We start from the raw sequence: 25,340 nt of genomic DNA on the forward strand, positions 1-25,340 counted from the left end.
AGAAGAAAGGCTGAAGATATTGTCTGCATTTGCATAAAGGCAGTGTCATATATCAAATTCATTAAGACAGGAAGTGCTAAAGGAAAATGCTGAAGAGAATGAAAGATGTGGATAGTCAAGTAAGAAATATAAGATAACAAATCATCAATTAGAAATACACCCCAGCTGCTTCTAAGCATAGTAAATTGTCAAAGCTTTCCATCAAGTGGAAGAAGACAGTCACAGTAAGACTTTGGAGAAAATGCATATTGAAAAATTCAACTGAACAATTAGTAGAAGCATTTCCTGTATATTAGAAACCCTGTCCAGAATCACATCTGCCTTGAAACATATATAGCACATATTATGAAAGAACTGTTACATTTCGATTTTCTTCTGCAGACAAATTTAAGGTTAAAATGTAATATACCCTTAAAAGTGATTGCTAGTTCAAATTTATCATTAGGCATATGGCTTCCTAACTCTTGATTATATGTTTGGAAAATTGCTAAGAAGTTTTCCATCTGATTGATCAGACAGTATCTGAGTGTGAAACGTAACTCTTTGATGCATGCTTTTCTTCTGGAATTTGTAGATAGTGCAGGATTCTTACATTTATTTTGCTTTTGTAAAGTAAGCAAATAACCTGACTTTAAACCTCAGTAAGGCTATTCAACTAAATTCCATATATATCTATTGAAGATATATTACAGCAAGGCAGTGCGGTAGGGCCTGTCTCTTCCCTCAGGTTGCTGATAATTTCATGGCAGAGACACCTGTAAACAAGTCCTGAGGCAAGTGAGTGCTCATAGAATTATAAATAGGTTTGGGTAGTTTGGGGAGAGAAGTGAGGAAGAACAACAGCTGCCATCAGATATCATATATTTGAAGTTTGATGACTGACTTTCAAGAATAAAGTTCCTGCCACTTAGTTTAGCTAGTTCTGGCCACGTTATCTGCAGCTCCTTCCATCAAGAGGTAGAGTATATTTGCCTGTCCCTTGGATTTGGAGAGGCCCTCGCAATTTGCTTTGATCTGCAGAATTTGGTGTATATGACCTTGTGTGACTCCCAAGCCTAGGCCTTAAGAAATTTTACAGCTTCTGCCTGCTGTTTTCTGGATGTTGCCCACAGACCAAAAACATAACCTACTGCAGGATGAGAGGCCACACGGAGCTGACAGCAGAGGCATGAGTGAGGCCACCTTGGACTTTCAGCTCAGCTGATTCTCTAGTTCAGGGAGCAGCAAACTACAGCCCGTAGGCCATAGCCTGCTTTTGTATGGCTTTGAGCTTTGGGTTTTTAATAGCTTATAAAAAATAAATAAAAAAGAAGAATAGTGACAGACACAAACTCTAACATATTTACTATCTGATCCTGTTTTACAGAAAATTTGGCCAACCCCTGCTACAGCTGAATGTATCTATATGAATGAGTCCAATCAAAACCAGAGAGGAACCACATAACCAACCTTCAGAATTATGAGAAATACTAAATTGATATTTTTGCAAGCAACTATATTTTGGGAGAGTTTGCTCTGCAGCAATAGATGACTCAATCACAAGCTGATAAATGCTACATAAAGAAAAAGGAGACTGCTTCAAAGGAAATAATCTCGTAAAGGTTTTGGACCTTTTTGTCTCACTTCGTTTAGGAGAATTTCTTACCCCAATCTGTTGTCCATGGCTCTGCTTTGCATTCCAGGGAGGTTTTGGCAGCTATGAGCACATATACCTGTTGGTTACTCAAAGGACATTCAAAACATTTTAAAAATCAGTATTGAAATACAACTTTTCTAAAATTTTAAGAAACAGAATTTGTAAAATATAATATTGATGCCCTAAAGCATTCTTCCAAATAAAAGGTCTATTTTTTCAGTATACTAACCTATCTGCAGTGAAACCTGTCTGGTTTTGTTATTAATGGACCTCCTTGACTTAGTGAGGTGAACTGTCAGCCCAGGTGGGGTGAAGAATGGTTGTAATAAAGGCGTGCAGCAGGGCAGCAACCACTTTACCCTCTGCAAAGGACACAGCTACCCGCCAAGGCTGGAACCAGGAAAACAATCTCAACCATAATTTAGGTCTGATTATTGTAATTTAGATCTGATTATTTATGCAGTGCCAACTAAGTCCTTGACTTACACTGCTACTATCTATACTTACTTTTGTTGCACACCCATTTTGATCTCTATATTCACCCCTATTATTTTCAGAGAACCTTCAAACTATCATAAGTAATTTTGCAGAAAAAGGCTACACGGAAGAAGCAGTCAGGCCAAAGAATAAACAAAAAGAAATGGTCGGCCACGTTTACAGTCTTGATGCAAATGTGTGGGTTACAATCAGGGATGGTGCTCATGGCTGGGCGTGGTAGTGGTCAAATACATGATTCAGACCCACTTGATTTTGAGGAAAGGACCAGTACAATCAATACTGCACATCTTGGTAAAAGGAGTTTGAGGAGATGGATCTGAGAATTTAGGTCAGCTATGCTCAGATGTACAAAAGCAACTCCCTGGGACTCCCATCCATACACAGGCCATTGAAACCTGACGTGTCTCTTACCGCCAACTCCATTCCCCATCGATTCCGGAAGAAGAACGGGCATTTCTTCTGAGACAGCAAAGAACTCCTCCTAAGGTTTCTGCTTTCCTAATTAGTTCTGTATGAAGCTTAACAAGAAAATCCCTCCAGGGCCGCCTCCAGGCCAAGGATCTTAAACAGATATCCTAGCTCGACGTCTGCCACTAAGTTGTCTAATCTTGGCCAGCATCAACTAAAGGCATACGTAACACGGTCGTGCTCGGAATGCAAGATGACCGCGAGGATCAAGAGGGCGCGCCGTGCGAGCTCACAGGGCGGGGGGCCACCTGGGCCGCGCGTGCAGCCAGGGGCTTCCGGTCGCGGCCCCGGCGCGTGGTCTGCGCGCGCCCGGCCGTGCGTGCGGCTGCGGGGAGACTGCGTGTGTGCGCAGGGCAGGAGCGCCGTCCACCTTCCCTCTTCCGAGCTGGGTGCGCGCCAAGCACAGGAGGTGAGTGACAAGGGCGGCCCTGCAGAGTCTCCGAGGCGGTTGAGACCTGCGGCTGGGTGGCGGGCGTGGCCACTGGACCCGCCTTTCTCGGAACGCGCCATCCTTGTAAACGCCTAGACCCTGGCAGCGAGGCCGGGAGGCACCGCCTACTCCTTTGGAGGTGAGCGTGGCCCAGGTAAAGCCGCCGCGCCCTGGCGCTCGGGCTCGGGCCTCAGTGACGAGCAGCTCCCCGCCTCCGGTAAGCGCGGAAGAAGGGGCCTAGCGGGGCAGTGGGCTACGCGGAGGGCCCAGGCCGCGGCGGCAGCCGCTGGTTGTCCACCTTACCTTGCGTCGCCTGTGGCGGTCCAGCCACCGTCAGATCCGGGTAGCGACCCGGGGCGTTTACAGCGGTGCGGAGGAAGAGGACGGGAACGGTGTTACGGTATTGGTGAGCCCCTAACAGGCCTGCGGCGAACGCTTTCTTGGAGCGCTGGGGAAGGGCCCCGGCGCAGGGCTGTCGGAAGGATTGGGAAGGAATGTGAAAGTCAATGGGGAATGAGGAGAAGGGGCGGGGAGAGAAGGAAATCCTGCGGGGCTAGGGCTACGGGATTCCTACAGGCGGTGTTAAGGAGCATACAAGGCGTTTTAAAAGGATTCCTAGAGGTGCAACGGAGTGTCACTTTTCCAAGCAGGAAGGAATGATGCCATCCTCAAGCACGGGTAGTCGTTGAATTCAGTACCCGTTCACCTTCTTACTGCTGGATTTAGGAGGGAGATTTGCCGGGCTTTCATGATTTTGTTTCCTCTGCAGTTTGCACAGAGTGCCTGCTTTTAGGAGGTGGCTGTGTTGTCGGAAAAGCTGTCAAGGAGGAAATTGCCAAACCGTGTCTTTTTTTCTGTTTTCAGAGGTAAGGAAAATTTGGGTTTGCGGTGTTTAACTGGGAACAAGTTTTTTAGCTTCTCCCAGAAGGCTTAAGCAAAAGAAGGGCGCTGAATTTGTGCTCTTAGTATGTGTCGACGCTTGATAAAAGCACAAATTATCGAACGTGTATCAGTCTGTAGAAGAGAACTGTTTTAAGAGATAAGAGACTGACATTTTTTGCCCTCATAGACTAAAATGTTCATTCAAATGAATGGCCATTTTTTTTTTCTGTTCTTCTGTTCAGTAATTCACCGCAGATCTGAGTGTTTTAATTAAAGCATGGAATACAGAAAACAACAAAAAACGTAAGCTTTAATTTCATCCGGAATTCCACAGGTGAGTTCATCTTACTTATAAATTATCCTAATTGATTAATAATGTCCGTAATAATGCCCTTTACAAGGTTTAAGGATCGTTGATGCAGCCACGAAGTTTGTTGTATATTCTAGTATGATTCTTTCATCAGAGGATTTGAAGAACTTCAAGAGTGAAATTCTACTAAGCCATTTCGGATAATATATATTTTCTGTCTTTTTTCTTGCTTGAAAAACAGAGACAAGGCCTCTTTATGTTGCCCAGGCTAGACTGGAACCCCTGGGCTCAAATAATCCTTCGACCTCAGCCTGCAGAGTAGCCACGACTTCAGGTGTGTGCCACCTCATCCGGCTCTAATAATATACATATTTTCTAAAATATTGAACTATTAAAATACCATGGTTCTTCAGGAAAACCCGATAACTATAAAAAGTTAATTTGGGCCAGGCGCGGTGGCTCAAGCCTGTAATCCCAGCACTTTGGGAGGCCGAGACGGGCGGATCACGAGGTCAGGAGTTCGAGACCATCCTGGCTAACACGGTGAAACCCCGTCTCTACTAAAAAACACAGAAAGCTAGCCGGGCGAGGTGGCTGGCGCCTGTAGTCCCAGCTACTCGGAGGCTGAGGCAGGAGAATGGCGTAAACCCGGGAGGCGGAGCTTGCAGTGAGCTGAGATCCGGCCACTGCACTCTAGCCGCCTGGGTGACAGAGCGAAACTCCATCTCAAAAAAAAAAAAAAAAAAAAGTTAATTTGGTGGGTCATATTCAACTTCAAGTTCTGACTCAACTCCCTTTATCCCTAAGAAAATGCTCCATTGAGTACTTTTTCTCTTTCCCCTTTGGATGGATGATGTCTCTTTTTGTGCTCAGCCTCCAGCTTTGTTCCATCCACCATTGGATGATGCAGGTAGAGCTCCCTTTTAGGAAATGCCTTTGTCCCTTTCACAACTACATTGTGTCCAGACCAAATAAGCTTTTAGAGGGATGGATCATTGTTGCTCACTGTGGGGTAAACTCCCACTATGTGGTACATAGCCACATGGATGGGGTCAAGCATGTGGGATCAAACAGGGTACTCTTAATGATCTTGCACAACAGATGCATTCAAAAGTTACAGTTCATTTAACAGCAAACTGTTAGGCAAACATCTCTCTTGGGACTATGAACAATGCTTTTATACTAATAAAAAAGTTGTATATTATAAACACTGATTTGCTTTTGTTACCAGGCCTTTTGGCATATTGTGAATTAGAGGCTAGAGGAAGATGAAAGGATGAGCTAGAAATACGGCAATTTGTAGGGGCACATCAGCATGGAGAAGGAAGATGAAGCTACAGAACATCTGTAGGGTAGGGCCCCAAGTGCCTGAAGGTTGGGAGATTTGGCTGGGGGAGATAACCTGCACTCCTTGAATCTCTGAGATATTAAGGAACTAAAAGCTACAGTAGGTTATCAGTTTCCCACTCCATGTATTTTTGACTCTGAATACAGGTAGGTAACTAGGATCCCATTGTCTGTGGCTTTTCTTTCTGTGTCTCTTACCTAGAACTATATTTAGCTGTTTTGTTTCCAGAGTTTGTTTTCAAGAATGGAGTTACCACTTTCTATGCAAAAGCAGAATGGAGTAGCTGAGACAGACCCTAGGGCCCACAAAGAAAATATTTACTATCTACCTTTTATGGGGAAAAAAAGTTTGCCCACTTCTGGGATAGAACATGGATTTCTGCTAAACTCTCAAGCTGTGCATTTTGAACAGTCTCATAAAAGTTAGAATAACAAAATCCTCCTCTTAAAGCATTTCACAAGTCTGCAGCCACCTATTCCTGCAGCATGACATGAGGGCTCAAACTATATCTCGTATCTGGAATTATATTTGGCTACTATTTTGGTTACAGACTTTGTCATTGAGAATGGAGTTACGCACTTTCTAAGGTAAAAAGTTACCATCAAGTTTTATCTCTTAACATTAAATAGTTCCTTTCTCTATACTGATACAGGCTCTAAATGTATGCCTCTATTGGGCACTAACACATTCTGAGAGTGCAAGCTTAGTTCCCTGCTGTGGATTTTGGTCACTAATTTAGAAACATTTGAGCTGGAAAGCCTCCCCATATTCTCTAGGTGGGCCTCACTCATGACGTTCGGTATGTGTAGTTGTGAGTCTTCCACCGTGCTCTGCATTGAGTGTCTGCAGCTTGAGGACAGGTCTTGTCTGTCTGCTTCCCAACTGCTACGCCAACCTCTAACACAGGTCCAGAACACCGAGTGAATGAATGAAATACCCTCAGATGACTAAGGCAAAGGTAATTGATGACTTAACTAACAAGAATGGTAAAGATCTGTAATATTCTCAAGTTAGGGTAGTAATGGGAAGAAATGTTAACTAGAGCAGCTCTCCGATGCCCATCCTCCAGTGGATAAAGCTGTTTGTAACAAAACAGACACAGAAAGCCCAGCTTTTAGCTGTCTTGCTGCTGTTCTGCCTGACTTGTGTGATCTTTGCTCCAGTTTTCCTAACTCCCTGGACCGGGTTGACCTGTTGGCTCTTTCCACTGACTGCTCTATCACGTGGTGCTCTCCAGCTACTCACCCCGAGTGTAAAGGTGTGTCTGCTTCTGCTGCATTCTTTGCTCCCTACCTAGGAATCTCAGGAGGCTGTGAGATTAGGTGTGAGGGTGGTCTCTCCTGGGGCACTATGCCCTGGCAGAAGGAACTTGGCATTTGGAGTTGAAGGGCTTGAGTTTGGATTCCATGTCTTCCTCTACCTGGGCTGCACTGTTCCCTGAAAAATGGGATTGATGTTAACACAAATTTTACAGTGACATGAAATGTGCTTTGTAAATTATAGTTAGAAGCACTGTAAACTTGTATAGTGTCCAGAAGTTCACTGTGCCTTTAAAAAAAAAAGCCCTGCTAAAAATCCTGACGTGTATTGCAAATTATTAAGAGTGATTTTTTTATGTTCTTATTGGAATATGCAGTAGGGCAGAAGCAAAAAGAAAATTGCAGCTAAATTTTCCTTCTGAAGTCCTGCTGCTTTTGTTTGCTCCTCATTTTTCTCAGCCCAAACCCAGAAATCCGTAAAAGATTCTGCATGCCACAACCTAGAAATCTATCAGAGATTCCCATATACAGGGATTGTTTTACCTACAAGAAAGTAGTTTGTTTGCAAACAGTATATATAATATGTCTTACTTACATGTGTCTTTAAAAACTCAGGTGTCTTCTACCTCAGCACAGGGAAGCAGCAGGCTTCCACTTTAATGAAACACATTCTCCCATACATCTTAGAAGATACCTGAGGGTGGTAGTGCTGCAACCAGCAGGGTTTCAAGGGCAGAATTGAGAAATGGTGATGGAGTATAGGTATTTATACTTACTGTCTATCTAAAACTGTGTGACAGCTACAGAGAGTGGTGCTTGAGGTGGGGTTTTTCTTAAACTCAGTAAATACTTCAAATTCATTCTTAAAAATTGAACAATTTAAAATATGCCAAAATTAAACCTTTTCTATGAACTACATTTGAAACATCAATAACAAAGTTGTGGAACCTTGTAGTTAGAAGGGACCTTCGACATTTCTTAGAATAACACTATTTTTGGTTTCTCATTTGCCTTCTGGAGTGAAACTTACATATTATTCAAAATAATTTGAAAATCTCTACCATGCCTTTCTAAGCTTTTCTTGCCTCCAGAACAGAACATCCCAGTTCCTTCAGCCACATGTCATGCAATCCTTATGCAGATGATAGAACCCTTCACCGAACGAGTTACCTTCTTCTAACTTGTCAGTGACCCTTTCGAAATGGAACTCATATGGGGCTATGGAATTATGACCCCTTTTGCCCAGATGCTTTTTCCATTTCTTGAATCTAGGAGTGTATTGGGGTGGGGGTGGGGGTGTGTGTGTGAGAGAGAGAGAGAGAAGGGGGACACAATCTGGTATTCACTTGTAGAGTTTCTGTCAGCACTGCCATTCATTCACAAGTACTTGGGAGTGCTTCCTATGTGCCAGGCACTATGCTAGGGGCTGGGGACACAGTGGTGTGCAAGAATGAACATCATCTCTGTGCTGATAGGGCCAGATGGAGCCTGATAGGTAACCTAGCCCAATGCCCTAAAATTCTGTTGAGGAATAACTCCTCAAATTCAATGACTTGCCTCCCTGCCAGAACTAAAATCCTTGTTTCCTGACTGCCCAGTTATTCCTTTACATCACCACCTTTTATCATATTGGACTCATACTCAGCTAAACCGTAAGGTCTGTGTAGGCTGCTGTTAAAATGGCCCCCCATCCTCCTCTTGTACAGCTGATTTTTCGAACTCTGACTTGGGACAATAAATGTGTTCCCATCAAATTTCGTCTTGCTGTCTTTAGCTTTTTCTCACCTGTTAAAACCTTTTGGATTGTAATTACATATTTTAATGAATTTGTCATTTTTTTCCTGTGTTTTTCTTGCCTACAAAATTGAATAAGCCCACATTCCTTTGTCTTTTTTTTTTTTTTTTTTTTTTGAGGCGGAGTCTCGCTCTGTCGCCCGGGCTGGAGTGCAGTGGCCGGATCTCAGCTCACTGCAAGCTCTGCCTCCCGGGTTTACGCCATTCTCCTGCCTCAGCCTCCCGAGTAGCTGAGACTACAGGCGCCCGCCACCTCGCCCGGCTAGTTTTTTTTTTTTTTGTATTTTTAGTAGAGACGAGGTTTCACCGTGTTAGCCAGGATGGTCTCGATCTCCTGACCTCGTGATCCGCCCGTCTCGGCCTCCCAAAGTGCTGGGATTACAGGCTTGAGCCACTGCGCCCGGCTCCTTTGTCTTTAATTAGAAGTATGAAATGAGAAAAGGCTAAAGATAGGCCTGTGATTTTTTTCCCCCAGTTTGACAGAGATGCTCCAGTCAACCTTAGAACATCAGCAGGAGGGCAGATCTCTGGCACTTTTGTGTAACACTATTCCGAGTCCAGCACAAGCCCAAAAAATGTTTCTTGAACAAATGACTGCATGAAAAATACACTGGCTATGATGGATCAGCCGATTTTTAAGCCATCTAACCACTGTCATTACTCACATTTTCCCATTTTGTTCAGAAGGACTTTAAGTGCCCAGCTTTCTTTACAGAGAAGCTTGATTCTTAGGTGTTATCTAGGCATTACCTTGATCTTCTGTTGAAGAACCCTGTTGAAAATAGGGCTTAAGTCAGTCAAACAGAGCATTCTCAGTGAATCTCTTCTACCTCCTGATGGTCATTGCATTTGTGTCATAAGTGTTCACTAATGTTTACAGAGTCTCAGCAACGTATTCAGGGTTATTTGGAATACAGATTAACATTAGTCCCTTCAGGGATTTCTCCATTGCCAAAAAGTGAACTTGTTGGGGAAGACTTGTTGAAAACTGGGTGAGGATTTGGAAGAGCTCAGCATGATTTGCATGGGAATTGGACTAGACTTCCCTTTCTTTAAAGTTTCTGGTTTAGCCACTCAAATAGCTGGCATTATAGGCATGCACCAGTGTGCCTGGCTAATTGTTGTATTTTTAGTAGAGACGAGGTTTCACCATGTTGCCAGGCTGGTCTTGAACTCCTGGCCTCAAGCAGTCTGCCCGCCTTGACCTCCCAAAGTGCTGGAATTACGGACATGAGCCACCATGCCTGCGCAAAAGTTTGTGGTTTAACTTTGACAACTCTTCACCTCTGAGGAAGAACAGAGGTGCTGCACTATGAAAGTATGAAGACACCAGGCCAGTAGGATAAAACAAGGCAGGAGGGAAGCTTTTGTAGTGTAGTGGCTACAGACTCCACTTGGGGTGGTGAAGATAGCCGAGTTTTCAGTGCTTGGCTCTGCAGACTCTGACACCCTGACTAGTGAACAGGTGTCCAAATCTCAGTCTGGTTAGCTGAAAGATAAATGTTATAATAATGGTTCCAACTTCATAAGATTGCTGTAATCATCAAACAAATGGAAATATAAAACATGCTTACTACAGTGCCAGAACCAAGCAAGGACTATTGCTAAAATTTTAGAGAGAGGGGAGTATGAAGAGGTTGGATAGAGTAGAAAGCAGGTTCTTTTTAATGTAAGCCTTTGTTTGCCCTGACAGAGTAAAGTGTATTTCATTTTTACGTGTTATCAAATTAAGCAAATATACCAATTGCTATTCATTCAGTAAATAAAATTTCCTGTTATATGTCCAGCTGTATGCTCCAAAGTAAGGAGGAAAATGTAAATCATATCAAATATGCACAATCCTCAAAGTAGCCTGACGCCACTTGAATATCACACGCACTACAGCTGGAAAAGGTTCTTGTATTTTGCAGCTCTCCTCCAGTTCCTACAAGTGCCTATGGCGAGACTTTTGACAGTGTGAGTGGTGCCCAGAAAAAAATGATGTTCGCTTGTAGGAAGACTATGGGGCAGAAAGAAAGATCCCGGGAGAGGGGAGCACATGTGCAGAGGAGGAACCAAAAAGTGCGCATTTGGCCTTGTGAATCTCTACCAGTAGTTCTTGGGGGCTCGTATTTGCAGGATAGCAAACATCAGGCACTGGGAGATTCTAGGGGAAGCAGAATCCTTGGACTCTAGGAGAAGACTTACTGATTTGGAAGGAGAAGGTGGATCCACTAAGATTTATTTGCATGTTTAATTGTATTATAGAGAACATCATACCATATAAGACACATTTGGGAGTTAGGAGCAAGGTTTGTAAAGGAGATGTAGACGAATAATATTTGTAGAGGAAGCATATAGTGTGGACTCTAATAATAGCAGCAATATCATCTACTTAGCCCTTACTGTGTGCCAGCCCCATCCTAGATGTTTAGAACATTTTATTTCATGTAGCTCTCGCAGTAAACCCCACGAGAAAGATATTATTGCTCCCATTTTACAGATAAGGTAACTGAACCTTAAAAAGGTTGAGTAATTTGCTGAAGTGAATTTCATTGCTTCATACTGAAGTTTGAACTTCAGTATGTCCACAAGGCACCTGTTAAAAATGTTTCTGATTCACTAGGTCTGGGGTGGGGCTTGGGGCTTTGCAGTCCTAATACACTCCCAGGTGGTGCCCATACACTATACACTTTTGGGGGGGGTGGGTGGTCTAGGCAGCACATTCAAATCACCTGGGAGCTTTAAAAAATAATGCCACCTGGTGCTCGCTTCGGCAGCACATATACTAAAATTACTGCCACCGGAGCCCTGCCACACTCTGAAACTCTGATTTAGTTGGTCTGGCATCCAGCTTTGCTTCCAGTGTTTTTCGAGTTCTTCAGGAGATTGTAATGTGTGCAAAGTGAGAACCACTGGGTTAAAGAAGGGGGGGGAAAGTAGTGGTCAGATGGCACTGGCTGTGTTTATTTCTATATAATCAGGGGAGGTCCTCAAACACAAAGCAGCAGTGAGTTGTGAAAAAGATGTGTAATTGATGAGTCTAATTGAATGGTAGAGTTTTATATTGCTTTATGAGTTAATGTGTTTAGTTTGAAGGGGTACTGGTGGAATTTCCCTCAAATATGTGAATTGATATGTGAGTTATATAACAAGGAATATACATGATTGATGTAATGATGATTTGAATTAAACTTAATATGCACAGGACCTTTTTTTAGGCAATTAAGATTTCCACTCCCTTTGCAGTATTTTATGTAGAAGAAAAGTTAGAATGTTGCAAAACTGACAGTAGTTTGGTAATTATCTGTAATAGTTAGCGTATGGATGATCCTGAATCTAGCATGCTTGGACCTAAAATTTAACTAAAATTTGTTTTTTGTTTTTGACCTTTTAAAATGCACATGATCAGAATCAGCATAGCCTATTACAATAAGGTTTTGTTATTAGAAGAGAGCTGAGGAAAAGCGTAATCTAACAAATTCAATTTACTTTTGGATTCAATTTATTCTTGGGAATATTTACTAAGTGGATAGAAGTACGTTACCAAACCATTTGCAAAGTATGCAAATATTACAGAGAGTCTACTATATGTTAGACACTGGATATATGGCAGTGAATAAGATGGGTCAGGTTTTCCCCCTCTTCAATCTTATATTCTTTTGAAGGGAACAGACAATAAACAAATAGAAATAGATTTTTAAAAGTCTGGATAGGGTTAAATGCTGAGAAGGTGTTAGGTTTAAGTCCCAGCTGATGTCCGACAAGATGTTAGGTTTGAGTCCCAGCTGAGGTCCGAGGGGAGTGGGTGGATGGGCGAATAGCTGAAGGAACACTCGGGGGGCTGTAGGCAGGTGAAATGTAGTTTTATTCAGTAGCTTTTTAATCAGCAGCTTACTTACAGTAACTTTTTCTCACGGTTTCTTTATCTTGGTTGTTTGCTTCAGCTTTGTGGCTCCTCTTATGAGCCTGCTCCTGCTGTCCCCATCCTTGCAGCTGCACTCCCTGGCCTACAATGCCAGCATCAGGGTTAGCAGCCTACTTTTTCCCTCTGGGCATAAGTCCCCCTTCCCGCCTTCAAGGCGACCCACTCTCCCTTACAGGGGTCAGTAGCATTACTCTCTCTGGGCATTAGTGCACCCCCAAGCCATGTCAAGCCAACCCAAGCCCTGTGCACAGCATCAGCAGGGCAGTTGTACCTTTTACAAACAATAGTGACTCGAAGCCAAATATAAACTTACACAGACAGGTTATCTAACAAGTTAAGTGTGTGTGCCTGTGCCCTAAACTTGCTAAGTCACTTTGGCCCGAATGTTCGCCTTGGCCTATTCCTTAATCAAAGCAGGTTCATGTACTTAACGGAAGGGAATAACGAGGGATGTGATAGAAAATAAGTTTTGGGAGAACTACTTGAGATAAGGGGTCACGGACGGACTCTCCTAAGTGACACTGTGCTGAGATCTGAGGCATGAGAAGGAGCCTGCCTTTCCAAGAACCAGCTTTTTGGTTGGAGGGGCAGAGTAGGTGCAGGCTCTGCAAGGGAGGAAAATAGTTGACATATTCAGGGATAAGAATGGGAGCCAGGCCGAGTTTGGTGGCCCACATCTATAATCCTAGCACTTTAAGAGGCTGCAGTGGGAGGATTGCTTGAGTCCCAGAGTTCGAGACCAGCTTGGGTAACATAGCAAGACTCTATCTCTATATATTTATATATTTTTTAATTAAGAAAAAATTTAAAAAATCAAAAATAATGGAAGCCATGTGGTTGAAATAGGATTGGGAGGGAGTAGTAGTAGCAGATGAGAGAGAGGCTTATATAAACCCTTGCAACCAGAGACTTAACAGATCTTCATAAAAAAATCTGAAACATTGTTGCTGGCGTTGTAACACATGCCTGTGGTCCTAGCTACTGGGGTGGATCACTTGAGGCCAGGAGTTCGAGGATGATTGTGTGTGTGAATAGCCACTGCTCTCCAGCCTGGGAAACATAGCAAGGACACATCTCTAAATTTTTTTTTTGATGTTAATATTGTTATTTTTAAGCTTTTATTGTCTCTGCCCTTTTTTGGCATTCCCTAAATTTTCTGTAATGAACATAATACATTTGCAATTAGAATAAATATATTTTTTAATAATTACATTTGATTTCTTTTTGCAGGAAATAACCAACATTTTTGCACTCCAGGAAAGAGTTTCGGGTTATTTTGGCTTAAATAGTTGTGCCGTTGTAGTATCTCTGTTTGTCTGTTTTCCTGGAGTCTTTGCATATGAACACCGATACCCCCATTTATTTTCTAGTGATTTCCAGTATGTTTTTGGAGTAAAATAAAAAAGTGTGTATCTGCATGAACAATTAGTTACTATTCTTGTTAAAAATTTGTATTTTAGGTTTTAAGGGTAGGAATTTTGAGTCTTCCTTGTGAAAATGATAAGGCTGTGATGCTGCTATACTGTTTATATCAAGGTTCAATGGTTGCAAGAAATTAAAACTCAAAGCAGCTCTGGTCAGAAGAGCTCTTTAGCATAGGAAGCATAGTGAGCAGGCAGCACACTCCCTGGAATCTAGCAGCCAAGAACATGAGATCTGGAGTCTTGTTTGAGTTTGTCTCCACCACTTACAAGCCTGTGATTTTGAGCATATTGACTCTCCCTAAGCCTTAGTTTTCTCACCTATTAAAAGGGGATAATAGGGGTTTTTAAAGCACCTTAATTCATGGGACTCTTATGAAGATTACATGATCTGGTGCCTGGAAGCAGTTACTGTTGCCCTCTCCTGGTACCATTGTTAATACTTGTTAACACTGAGTGCCCACAGTGATACACAGAATGACTGACTGGACTGCCAGGCTTTTAAAAAATGTTTGTAATGAAGTATGACATGCAAAAAGGTGAGTGTAAAAGTTGTAAGGTGAATTGTCAGAGTAAACAGAGTAAGTAAGGTGAATTGTCAGAGTAAACATGGCTACCACCTAGAAAGTCGCCTCATTCCATCCCAGTTATATTTCCTCCGTCTCCCCAGAGGTTGCAGTGTCCTGAATTCTAACACCATAGCTTAGTTTGCCTACTTTTCAGCTTTGCGTAAATGGAATCATAGTGTCTATTCTTTATGTGCTTGGCTTTTTTCACACAACATTATGGTTGACAGATTGTCCATGCTGTGATGTGGTGTGGTAGTTTGTCCATTTTGGATAATGTGCCTGCTATTGTGGGTGGATATTTGAGTTGTTTCCATGTTGGGGCTATCATGACTAGTGTGCTGTAATGACCTTTCTTGTACATTTTTTGAGGGGGGGCTGCCATTAGAAGGACTTGAGCCCCCACTTGTATATTTCTTGATGTCCTTGACATACATACACATTAATGGTGAGTGTCCTGCCTCAAGTGGGATTGTTGTATTGTGGGGTACATGTATGTTCAGCTTTAATAATGCCTAAAAGTTGTCTGAAGTAAATGAACCAATCTGTATTTACTCCAGACTACAACTACAATTTTTATGGGTTTAATAATTCACAGAAACTGACCTCTTAAATCAATAAATACAGAGATCTCCTAAGATGAGGTTTCCAAAGGTGAGGAATACAAGTCTTGATGGAGGCTCTGAAAATTAAACCTATTAAAATGGGTTCTTTGTTCACAGAAATTTGAGAAACATTGCATATTATATCCTTTTCTCAGAGAATGTACCTTAACATACTAAAAACTCTGAGAAGCCCTCCACTAAAAAAAAAAAATAATAGTTTAGGCTGGGTGTGGTAGCTCACGCCTGTAACCCCAGCACTTTGGGAGGCCAGGGCGGGTTGATCACGAGGTCAGGAGTTCAAGAACAGCCTGACCAATATGGTGAAACCCTGTCTGTACTGAAAATACAAAAATTAGCCAGGCATGGTAGCATGTGCCTGTAGTCCCAGCTACTCGGGAGGCTGGGGCAGGAGAATCGCTTGAACCCAGGAGGCAGAGGTTGCAGTGAGCCAAGATTGCGCCACTGCACTCCAGCCTGGGTGACAGAGCAATACTCCATCTCAAAAAAATACATAATAATAATAATAATAATAGTTTGTTTGAATGATTTCTGGTTGTTTTGGCCCACGGAGCCTTTTTGCGTCTGTAACACCTGTAGATAAGACAGAGATACAGCCTGTGATTGTTGAGGCATTGGGAAGGAGACGGCCATCTTTGGCTGCTGTAAAGCTACAGCATTTAATAACGGAGGTGCTGATTACCCCCTCTCTGAGGGTGGTGCTTTCATTGATGGTTGAAGCATTGGTACACTTAATACACTGGAAGCTGATAACCTTTTTATCTTTGGAGGTTTTCTGAGCTTTTTAGTATTTGAGATGTTTTTTCAACTGCTGAAGATCAGCCCCTAAATCAACAAGTAATTACTGGTGGCCTGCTGTTCACCCAGCATTGCACTAAGTTGGTGGGATAGATAAGAACTGTTTGCTTAATGGAAATTGCTTATAGTATAGTTGGCAAATTCATGTGTAGTTAATATAAGCACAAATTTATCTTAAAAAAATTTTTGTAGGTATGGGGTATCACTGTGTTCCCCCAGGTTGATCTTGAACTCCTGGCCTCCAGCGATCCTCCCGCCTTAGCCTCCTAAAGTGCTGGGATTATAGGTGTGAACTACAGTGTCAAGTTTATCTTTTAGAAAATAGAAATTATTTTTAAGTTGTAATTTCTTTCTTGACAGTGATGTGTGGCATTATTTAAGAAGTCAGTAATAAAACAATAGCATACTTCCCTGTTGGGCCTTTTCATATTGTTTTCTATTCATCGCTATTGTTGATTCTTCTTTCCGTCCCTCCCCTGGGACGTGGGAGTTAGAACAGTGTCAGGGTCCTTGTAGCCCACTACTCAGCTGTCCTAAGGAGGCAGGCCAGCTGTCCTGTGCTCTCACTATCAGGAAATGAGCCAATCCGAGGTCTCTGGCCAGTTTGATTTTTGTGACGCGCACATGCTGTGAACACAGGGGCCACTTCAGTTGAGCCTTTGTGTACATGGCTGAGTATCATTTTAAAAATACGTTTATTGATTGATGGTTGTACATATTTATAAGGTACATGTGGTATTTTGATACATACATACAATGTGTAATGATCAAATCAGAAATTTAGGATATCTATAACCTCAAAAATTTAGCATTGCTTTATGTTGGGAATATTCAGAAACCATTAAGTGCTCTTGGTCCTGGACCAGGCTCTGTGCTGACTGGTTAATCCAAGTTCTTTCCATTAAACCTCACAATAATTGAATTGGTTTTGTGATGCCTGATTCATAGCTGAAAAATGAAACTTTTGAGAAGGTAACTAACATGCCTAAGGTCATACAACTAGTCATTGTTGCAGTCAAGATTTAGGGTGGATTGGTTCTGATATCCAAAGCATTTTTATTATGCTTTTTTCCTGTTTGTTTTCATAAACTTAAAATACAAAGAAAACTAAACATTAGAGAACACCTATATTTCCATTGCCCTGAATTAGCAGCTGTTAATTATAGTATAGTATTTGTGACCAGTGTTTTTTTTCCCCTTTAACCACATGTTCCTTTCATTCTTCCTGCTGATGGGTGTGGTATGTTTTCCTGTAGTCCCATTAAAAAAAAAAAATCATTATTTATACATAGTTGCTTCTAAAGGTTAATCATTTCTTGTGTTTTAGAATTTTTATAAATGGTAATTTATACATGTATCATTATATAACTTGTTTATACTCAATGTTTTATTTTTGAGAGTTAAATTGATATACTGTGTACAAATCCAGTTCATTTAGCTATCATACGGGATTCCATTGGAAGACATGCCAACTTTTATTTATTATCTTATGGACATATATTTATGGATTTATTTGATTGCTTTCTTGTGATGTTCCTTAGCTTTTCTTTCTATCCTCTGTATTTCTTGTAAAATTTGATTAGATTACAGTTAAAAATTACATTATATCTCATTAGGAGATAAATAATATGTGTTTGTTCCATCATTTATGATGTTAAGATTAATCATTGGGTTAAGAGTGGTGACACCCTGATCCTCTAATGTAAAGTTTATATTTTTTCAGTTCTTGCAATTAAAAAGTAATCTTCATGGTGTTACTTTAGCGTCATACAGATAGCCAATTCTCCATCAACCTTTTATTTATTATCAAAACCCTGATGAATAATCATCAGTAATTTCATGAAAGATTGCAAAATGACAATTTTCTTATTCTGTCATTCCATCTATAGTAGTCCCTGCTTATCCATGGGGGCTATGTTCAACACCGTGTCCCCCAACTATGCCTGAAACCACTGTAGTACCACACCCTACCCAAGGAATGCCAAGGTCACCTTTTCACTTAAAGGAAGCACTTTGAGCTTCTCTTTGACCTATCTGAATTGTCAGCATCCCTACTTTTCTGCCTTGGGGCCATTATTAGGTAAAATAAGGGTCACTTGGACGCAAGTACTGAGATACCATGACAGTGAATCTGATAACTGAGGGCTCCTACATGACTAACAGGTGGGTAGCATATATAGTGTGGATATGCTGGGAAGAGGGAGGATTCATGTTCCACCTGGGACAGAGAAGGATTATGTGAGATTTTGTCATGTTACTCAGAACAGTGTGCAATTTAAAGCTTATGAATTGTTTATTTCTGGAATTTTTCATTTAATATTTTCAGACTCTAGTTGACTGTGGATAACTGAAACTATGGTCCAGGAAACTGCAGGGGTGATTGCTATACATTTCTAATTGGCATTTTTCTTTAAAACATTTTTAAATTATTTATTTTTGAAGCAGGGTCACACTTTGTCACCCAGGCTACAGTGCAGTGGCACAATCACAGCTCACTGCAGCCCGGACCTCCCACACTCAAACCATCCTTCTGCCTCAGCTTCCCGAGTAGCCAGACCACAGGCTCATGCCACCATGCCTGGCTAATTTTATTATTTTTTGTAGAGACAGGGTCTCACTATTGTTGCCCAGGCTGATCTTGAACTCCTAGTCTCAAGTAATCCTCCCACCTTAGCCTCCCAAAGCATTAGGATTAAGGTGTGAGCCATGATACCTATCCTATAAGTGGCATTTTTCTATAAAGAACTTTTTCTCTTCAGTTAGAGCTATTTGCTTCCCCTGAACTATAGATGATTCTTTAAAGCAGGAAATAAAAAATGCTGTCTTTCCTCCATCACACCAGTAATTTTCAAGTAAGAGATTAGTATAGTAGCTACTGCATGGAAACGTTTTACATTGCTCGTGTACAGTGCAGATATGGTGTTCTCTTTAAATTTGTGGATGAAACAAGTTGTGTATATAAGGATTTTGAGCTTCTAAACATTTTTTTGTTGATTTTTTTTTTTCAGTAGAGACAGGGTTTCACTGTGTTAGCCAGGATGGTCTTGATCTCCTGACCTCATGATCCACCTGCCTCGGGCTTCTAAACAAATTTTTAAGAAATTTTATGGTTTTTAAATTTTGTAAGTGTTTTCCATAATTTTTGCAATTGATTTATAATTATGCTGTGGTTAGAGAATGTAGCCTTTATTATTGTTTTTAAAATTGTTGAGAAGGCTTATGTTACCTAATATTATTAATTTTCTTTTTAAATGTGTTGTCTTAAAAATGAATGTTTCTATTCTTTTTATTAGATGAAAGCTACTAAATGTTTCATTTGATCAAGATTAATATTATTTGAAGCATTCATATCCTTTTTTATCTGCTTGATGTATCAGTTACTTAGATGTATTAAAGATCTCCCATTATAAATTTTCCCATTTATACTCATACTCTTCAGGTTTTGCTTTATGTATTTTGATGATATGTTTTCATGGTTATAGAGTTTCATGATTGTTAAATTATCTTTTTGGATGGTTTCTTCTATTAGTAATAACATCTCCTTTGCCCCTTATTAATGATGTTTGTTTATTTATTTATTTTGAGACAGAGTCTTGCTGCTCTATTGTCCAGGCTGGAGTGCAGTGGCAGGATCTCAGCTCACTGCAACCTCTGCCTCTCCGGTTTAAGCAGTTCTCCTGCCTCGGCCTCCCGAGTAGCTGGGACTACAGGTATGCACCACTGTGCCTGGCTAATGTTTGTGTTTTTAGTAGAGATGGGGTTTGCCATGTTGGCCAGGTTGGTCCTGAACTCCTGACATCAGGTGATCCGCCTGCCTTGGCCTCCCAAAATGCTGGAATTACAGGCATGAGCCACCATGCCCAGCCTGAGAGTCTTTTTTTAGTAGATAAGTTTACATTTATATTTACCTTAATTAACAGCACATTTAGATTTATTCCTGCCATCTTTTGCGTTTTCTGTTTGCATGCATTTTTTTCTTTTTCTTTCCGATTTTTCTACCTTATATTGAATAGACAGATAACTTACTTTCTTCTATTTCTCAATCAATTTGGAAGATATGTATTCTATATTTGTTCTTTCAGTGATCAATGTAAAGATTAATATACATTCTTAAATGAACTTTTTAGCAAAATGTGGTTTATCCATATCTCTTTGTTCCTTAAAATATACTAAGAATGTTAGCATATTTTAATTTTCCTGTGAAACATCTTTTTGTAGCCATCATGTCATTTTTACCTAGTATTTTAATTACATTTTTTAACCACATGAAAAAATTTTTTGCCCCTCCCTCCTTTTCAGGATAATCTATTTTGACAGCAAGAATCATTTTAGAGAACACAAATAGGATGGAAATGATGCCAAGAACCACAGCTGATAATAACAGCTTCTATTTGTTGAATACCTAACACAGGCCAGAAGCTTTGCATATATTATCACTAATTTGCACTATATTAATATCTTCAATATAGAGACAGGAGACTGAGGCTTCAAGAGATACATACCCATTCATCCTGGTTGGTAAAGGACAGAGCTGGAGAGTGGGCTTTAGTAGCTGGCTTTGGAGCCACATGTGTTGTAGGTGACCTAGTCTGTTCTGGCCAGTTCTTTAGAGTCTGTTCCTCACTTTTGGACTAGATAGTTTCTCCTCTTTTTCCTGCTGCTTTATTTTATTCATGGGTCCATAAATGGTAGACATCATAACCGTAGTCAACATTCTCACATTTAGAAACTATGGCTTATAGAATGTGTTAAAAGTAACTTTTATAATAAGATTTGCCATTTTAAGTTCTTCCCATTGTTGAAGAGTAGTAGGGCCTCCATCATCTATATGCAATTGTAAATGGCACCCCTTACAACACTTTCCTTTGTTTTTCCAAAATCTGTTAAAATCTGCTGATTTGTTAGAATGAGATATTTGTTGTAATAAATGACAAGTCGTTAGTGGCTGAGTTGTAAATGGTGCCCTCAAGGGTTGTGTAGTGCTCAGTAGCCAGGTGAGGAGAAAACATAGAAAGGCAGTGTTAATTTCATAATTCTTGTTCTCAAACTATTCCATTTCAGGTTTTTTTCTGGGATTGGCAGTGTATGGCTAGTAAAGGGGATAGGGGAGGATAGGAGTTGGATGGACAGATCTATATTTTATCCTTTTGCAAATGGAGATAGCATATCAAGCCTCAGTGTCCATTGCACTCCTGCCGTAGGCCTCACTTTGTCTTGCACTTTGACTCCTGAGAGAAAAATTGTTTTTGCCAACAAAGTCATAGAATGTAAGTGGAGAAGCAAGACACATATACATGGAACCGAACTGGAGAGAGTTTGCTAAAACATTACATTGCATTGTGTGGGTTAAAATAATGGAAAGCATTACATATAGAAAAGATAATTGTGGCGGGACGTAATCAGGGCAGGTAAGAGATGACCAGATGAAGAGAACAAGGAGCCTTGAAATCCTGTTATTTTCATATGTATTAAGAGATAGAGGGGCCGTATGTCCAGAGACCCTAAAGTTGACCCAAGGTAGAACCCTTGGTAGACCAGCCTTCCCATAAGGACATTAACGTCCATTCTCCATAGTGAATTCCAGCTTTCCAAGAACTCTCCCCCATATAATTGTGGGTAAAAGGGCACCTGCCAGCAGCCTCCTCAGCCCACCCTTCCTCATGTTGTTCATCTGTCCCTTATGCTAAAATTCCTTAGCATTTGGTATAAACAGTGTGTACTGCACTGTGGTGCCATGTTTACACGTTGTCTTGGGATTTCTTCTTTCTCCTGTCTCCTGCTTCCTTTGGTCTCCTTAGTGCCTGGTCTTTGGAAGTAGAAGATGTCCAGCAAACACACATACATGAATGCCCTTAGACTGAAGTCTATGCCCATGGTGCAAGGAAAGCTCTATGGAATCCCAGATTATAAACTACCCTCTGCCTTGAGATCAGGAACAGAGCTGAGGCCTTGCTGTCACTTTACAGTCTGAATGTTCTATGCCTCCTCTTGTCTCAGCTAGAACTTCTGTGTAAAAGCAAGTGTTCTAGGAGTTTCCATCCCATGATTCTGATTGGGTGTGTGATTTCTAAAGAGGTTGGAATGGGAAATGTGGAAACTTAGTACTAAGAACGGGCCTTTGATTTAAACAGTTGCTATCTAGACTAGCATTTGAGTTTAACCAATGAGGTAAAAGAGGGGATAGGTGGTGTTTGGGGCAAGTAAAAGCTGTTTCATAGTCAGTGTTTGAAAACTCAAGAGAGATGATCCTATTTGTGTCTGGAGGACTTGCCTTTCAGGTGAAGAATCTCTACCTTATCCCACATCAGCAGTCACTAATAATAGAATAATGATCTCTATAGGATTTTTCTTATCCGGATTTGCTAGAATCCATATCAGAACACACAGCTGAGAAAGACCCTTCGTTTATTTGGGCATGTGGCTAGTAATATCCCCTTGAACTAAATCCTTTTTTAATAGTTATAAAGAGGAGATGCATTTTATTTATTTGTTTTTATGGTAGATTTATTTTTTAACCCACCATTACCCATCTCTTTCTGTCCCTATCCTATCTGCACCTAGGATAGAATTATATTTAACAGTTACCTGTTAATTTAGATAGAGTAGGATAACTCTACTCCAAAAATAATAAAAGGATGTCTAACCTTGGTCTTGATGTGAGAAGCTAAAATGGGTTTTGGTTACTGGTATCTATTTGCTTATAGTTAAATGAAGTAGATTCAAGTGACTAGATTGTTCAATAAATAAAACTCCACACTGTTTTGTTTTTATAGCCTAGTGAGCTTATAATTCAGTAACACCCTTTTGTTTTACTCTGGAGATTTTGTTCTGCTCTCTCTCCTTGAGTAGATAGATGTCTTTTGAAAATGTGTTTTGCGTGTGGAATATTAATCCAATTTTCGATAACTCTTCCAGAACTTTCAGCTTGCGTGCTTCGGAGCTGCTGTGGATGGCCCCGGCTTTCTGGACTGTCCTTCCGAGTAGGATGTCACTGAGATCCCTCAAATGGAGCCTCCTGCTACTGTCACTCCTTAGTTTCCTTGTGATGTGGTACCTCAGCCTTCCCCACTACAATGTGATAGAACGCGTGAACTGGATGTACTTCTATGAGTATGAGCCGATTTACAGACAAGACTTTCACTTCACACTTCGAGAGCATTCAAACTGCTCTCATCAAAATCCATTTCTGGTCATCCTGGTGACCTCCCACCCTTCAGATGTGAAAGCCAGGCAGGCCATTAGAGTTACTTGGGGTGAAAAAAAGTCTTGGTGGGGATATGAGGTTCTTACATTTTTCTTATTAGGCCAAGAGGCTGAAAAGGAAGACAAAATGTTGGCATTGTCCTTAGAGGAAGAACACCTTCTTTATGGTGACATAATCCGACAAGATTTTTTAGACACATATAATAACCTGACCTTGAAAACCATTATGGCATTCAGGTGGGTAACTGAGTTTTGCCCCAATGCCAAGTACATCATGAAGACAGACACTGATGTTTTCATCAATACTGGCAATTTAGTGAAGTATCTTTTAAACGTAAACCACTCAGAGAAGTTTTTCACAGGTTATCCTCTAATTGATAATTATTCCTATAGAGGATTTTACCAAAAAACCCATATTTCATACCAGGAGTATCCTTTCAAGGTGTTCCCTCCATACTGCAGTGGGTTGGGTTATATAATGTCCAGAGATTTGGTGCCAAGGATCTATGAAATGATGGGTCATGTAAAACCCATCAAGTTTGAAGATGTTTATGTTGGGATCTGTTTGAATTTATTAAAAGTGAACATTCATATTCCAGAAGACACAAATCTTTTCTTTCTATATAGAATCCATTTGGATGTCTGTCAACTCAGACGTGTGATTGCAGCCCATGGCTTTTCTTCCAAGGAGATCATCACTTTTTGGCAGGTCATGCTAAGGAACACCACTTGCCATTATTAACTTCACATTCTACAAAAAGCCTAGAAGGACAGGATACTCTGTGCAAAGTGTTTATAAAGTAGGTACTGTGGAAAATTCAGGGGAGGTCAGTGTGCTGGCTTACACTGAACTGAAACTCATGAAGAACCTACAGATTGGAGACTGGAGGGTTACACTTGTGATTTATTAGGCCCTTCAAAGATGATATTTGGAGGAATTAAGTATAAAGGAATTGGAGGTTTTTGCTGAAGAAATTAATAGGACCAAACAATTTGGACATGTCATTCTATAGACGAGAATTTCTTAAAAGGGTGTTACTGAATTATAAGCTCACTAGGCTATAAAAACAAAACTGTGGAGTTTTATTTATTGAACAATCTAGTCACTTGAAGGTTTTGTGTGTATCTTATGTGGATTACCAATTTAAAAATATATATAGTTCTGTGTCAAAAAACTTCACTGAAGTTATACTGAACAAAATTTTACCTATTTTTGGTCATTTTAGTAGGTACTTCAAGATGTTGCAGTATTTCATAGTTATTATTATTTAATATTACTCCAAACTTTCTGTGTTTTTAAATGTTTTGATGATTTCAATACAATATAAACAGGATAGTGAATCATTCTTTACATTCAAACATTTTCCAGTTACTCAACTGATCAGTTTATTATTGATATGTCACTCCATTAATGTAAAGTCATAGGTCATTATTGCATATCAGTAATCTCTTGGACTTTGTTAAATATTTTACTGTGGTAATATAGAGAAGAATTAAAGCAAGAAAATCTGAATTATTGTCTTGTTTTTAAAAATATAGTCCCTAGTGTTTTTAGAAGTCACTTAATCTGTCTCATTTTTCCACCTGGAAATTAGGAATAATGTAGAATGCCAGGCAGTAATTTCCTTTTGGAAAGGACTCTAAAGGCAGAAAAAAAGGGAGAGAACCTCATGGGCAGAATATTATAAAAAGAGTGTCATATTCCAGCATTTGAATTGGAAAGAGAAGATTGAAGATTCAAGTTGCATTATTAATCTGCCCTATTTTTTTCCTTTTAACAATCAGTTTGTGAATAAATAGGAAAGAAGCTGCCGCTGTTACGAGTTTCTCATCAAGATGAAAGCCCTAATGTGTAAAGTCAAATCTGATTTAAATTTTGTGCTTTTGTAGAAAGATATTTCTTCATGTGGTGATATATCTTTTGTTGGACCTGCTAATAGTAGGTCAAAGAGGAGTACTCCTTGTCCCCTATTCCTGGGATTATGCAGTTTTCTTTTTAGAGTTTATATAGGGCAAGTGGTTATTTTTTTCTGAACTACAGGATGGAAAAAGATCATATCCTTTGTCAGGAAATATAAACTTGAAAGTATGTAGTCAGCTCTTGTAATATTCATATTTATGATTGTCCTATATGTATTTATGTATTTATGTCCTATATGTATTTATGATTGTCCCTTAACTGAAAGACAACTTCAGT

At 40.4% G+C, this 25,340-nt stretch overlaps 1 protein-coding gene and 1 long non-coding RNA gene across 12 annotated transcripts in view; one reads left to right on the forward strand and one right to left on the reverse strand.

The window, feature by feature from the left end:
- LOC117079064 overlaps window positions 1–3,461 on the reverse strand; it is a 68,070-nt gene extending 64,609 nt beyond the window's left edge. Inside the window, exon 1 of the long non-coding RNA XR_004435256.1 lies at window positions 3,336–3,461. This is a non-coding gene — a long non-coding RNA (uncharacterized LOC117079064). The remainder of the gene's footprint in view (window positions 1–3,335) is intronic.
- On the forward strand, window positions 2,754–25,038 carry B3GALNT1 (beta-1,3-N-acetylgalactosaminyltransferase 1 (globoside blood group)). Of its 11 annotated transcripts, XM_033202665.1 has the most exons (7): window positions 3,021–3,438; window positions 3,802–3,898; window positions 4,157–4,248; window positions 6,123–6,159; window positions 6,736–6,830; window positions 19,530–19,650; window positions 22,856–25,038. In XM_033202665.1, exon 7 carries the CDS (start codon window positions 22,890–22,892, stop codon window positions 23,883–23,885), a length of 996 nt encoding a protein of 331 aa, XP_033058556.1. In that variant the 5' UTR covers window positions 3,021–3,438; window positions 3,802–3,898; window positions 4,157–4,248; window positions 6,123–6,159; window positions 6,736–6,830; window positions 19,530–19,650; window positions 22,856–22,889; the 3' UTR covers window positions 23,886–25,038. The 11 variants fall into 11 exon arrangements, with proteins under 11 accessions (XP_033058583.1, XP_033058585.1, XP_033058529.1 ...); XM_033202645.1 differs by lacking the exon at window positions 6,123–6,159; XM_033202692.1 differs by lacking the exons at window positions 3,021–3,438; window positions 6,123–6,159; window positions 22,856–25,038 and adding an exon at window positions 2,754–3,011 and having other exon boundaries at window positions 19,530–19,585.
- The last annotated feature ends 302 nt before the right edge of the window (window positions 25,039–25,340 follow it).

The sequence above is a fragment of the Trachypithecus francoisi genome, unplaced genomic scaffold (genome assembly GCF_009764315.1).
Source record: "Trachypithecus francoisi isolate TF-2019V2 unplaced genomic scaffold, Tfra_2.0 Lachesis_group0, whole genome shotgun sequence".
NCBI classification, from domain to species: Eukaryota; Metazoa; Chordata; class Mammalia; order Primates; family Cercopithecidae; genus Trachypithecus; species Trachypithecus francoisi.

Bases quoted from the DNA above. Each gene is read 5' to 3' on its own strand.
- B3GALNT1 (XM_033202638.1), top strand. From the start codon at position 22,890: ATGGCCCCGGCTTTCTGGACTGTCCTTCCGAGTAGGATGTCACTGAGA.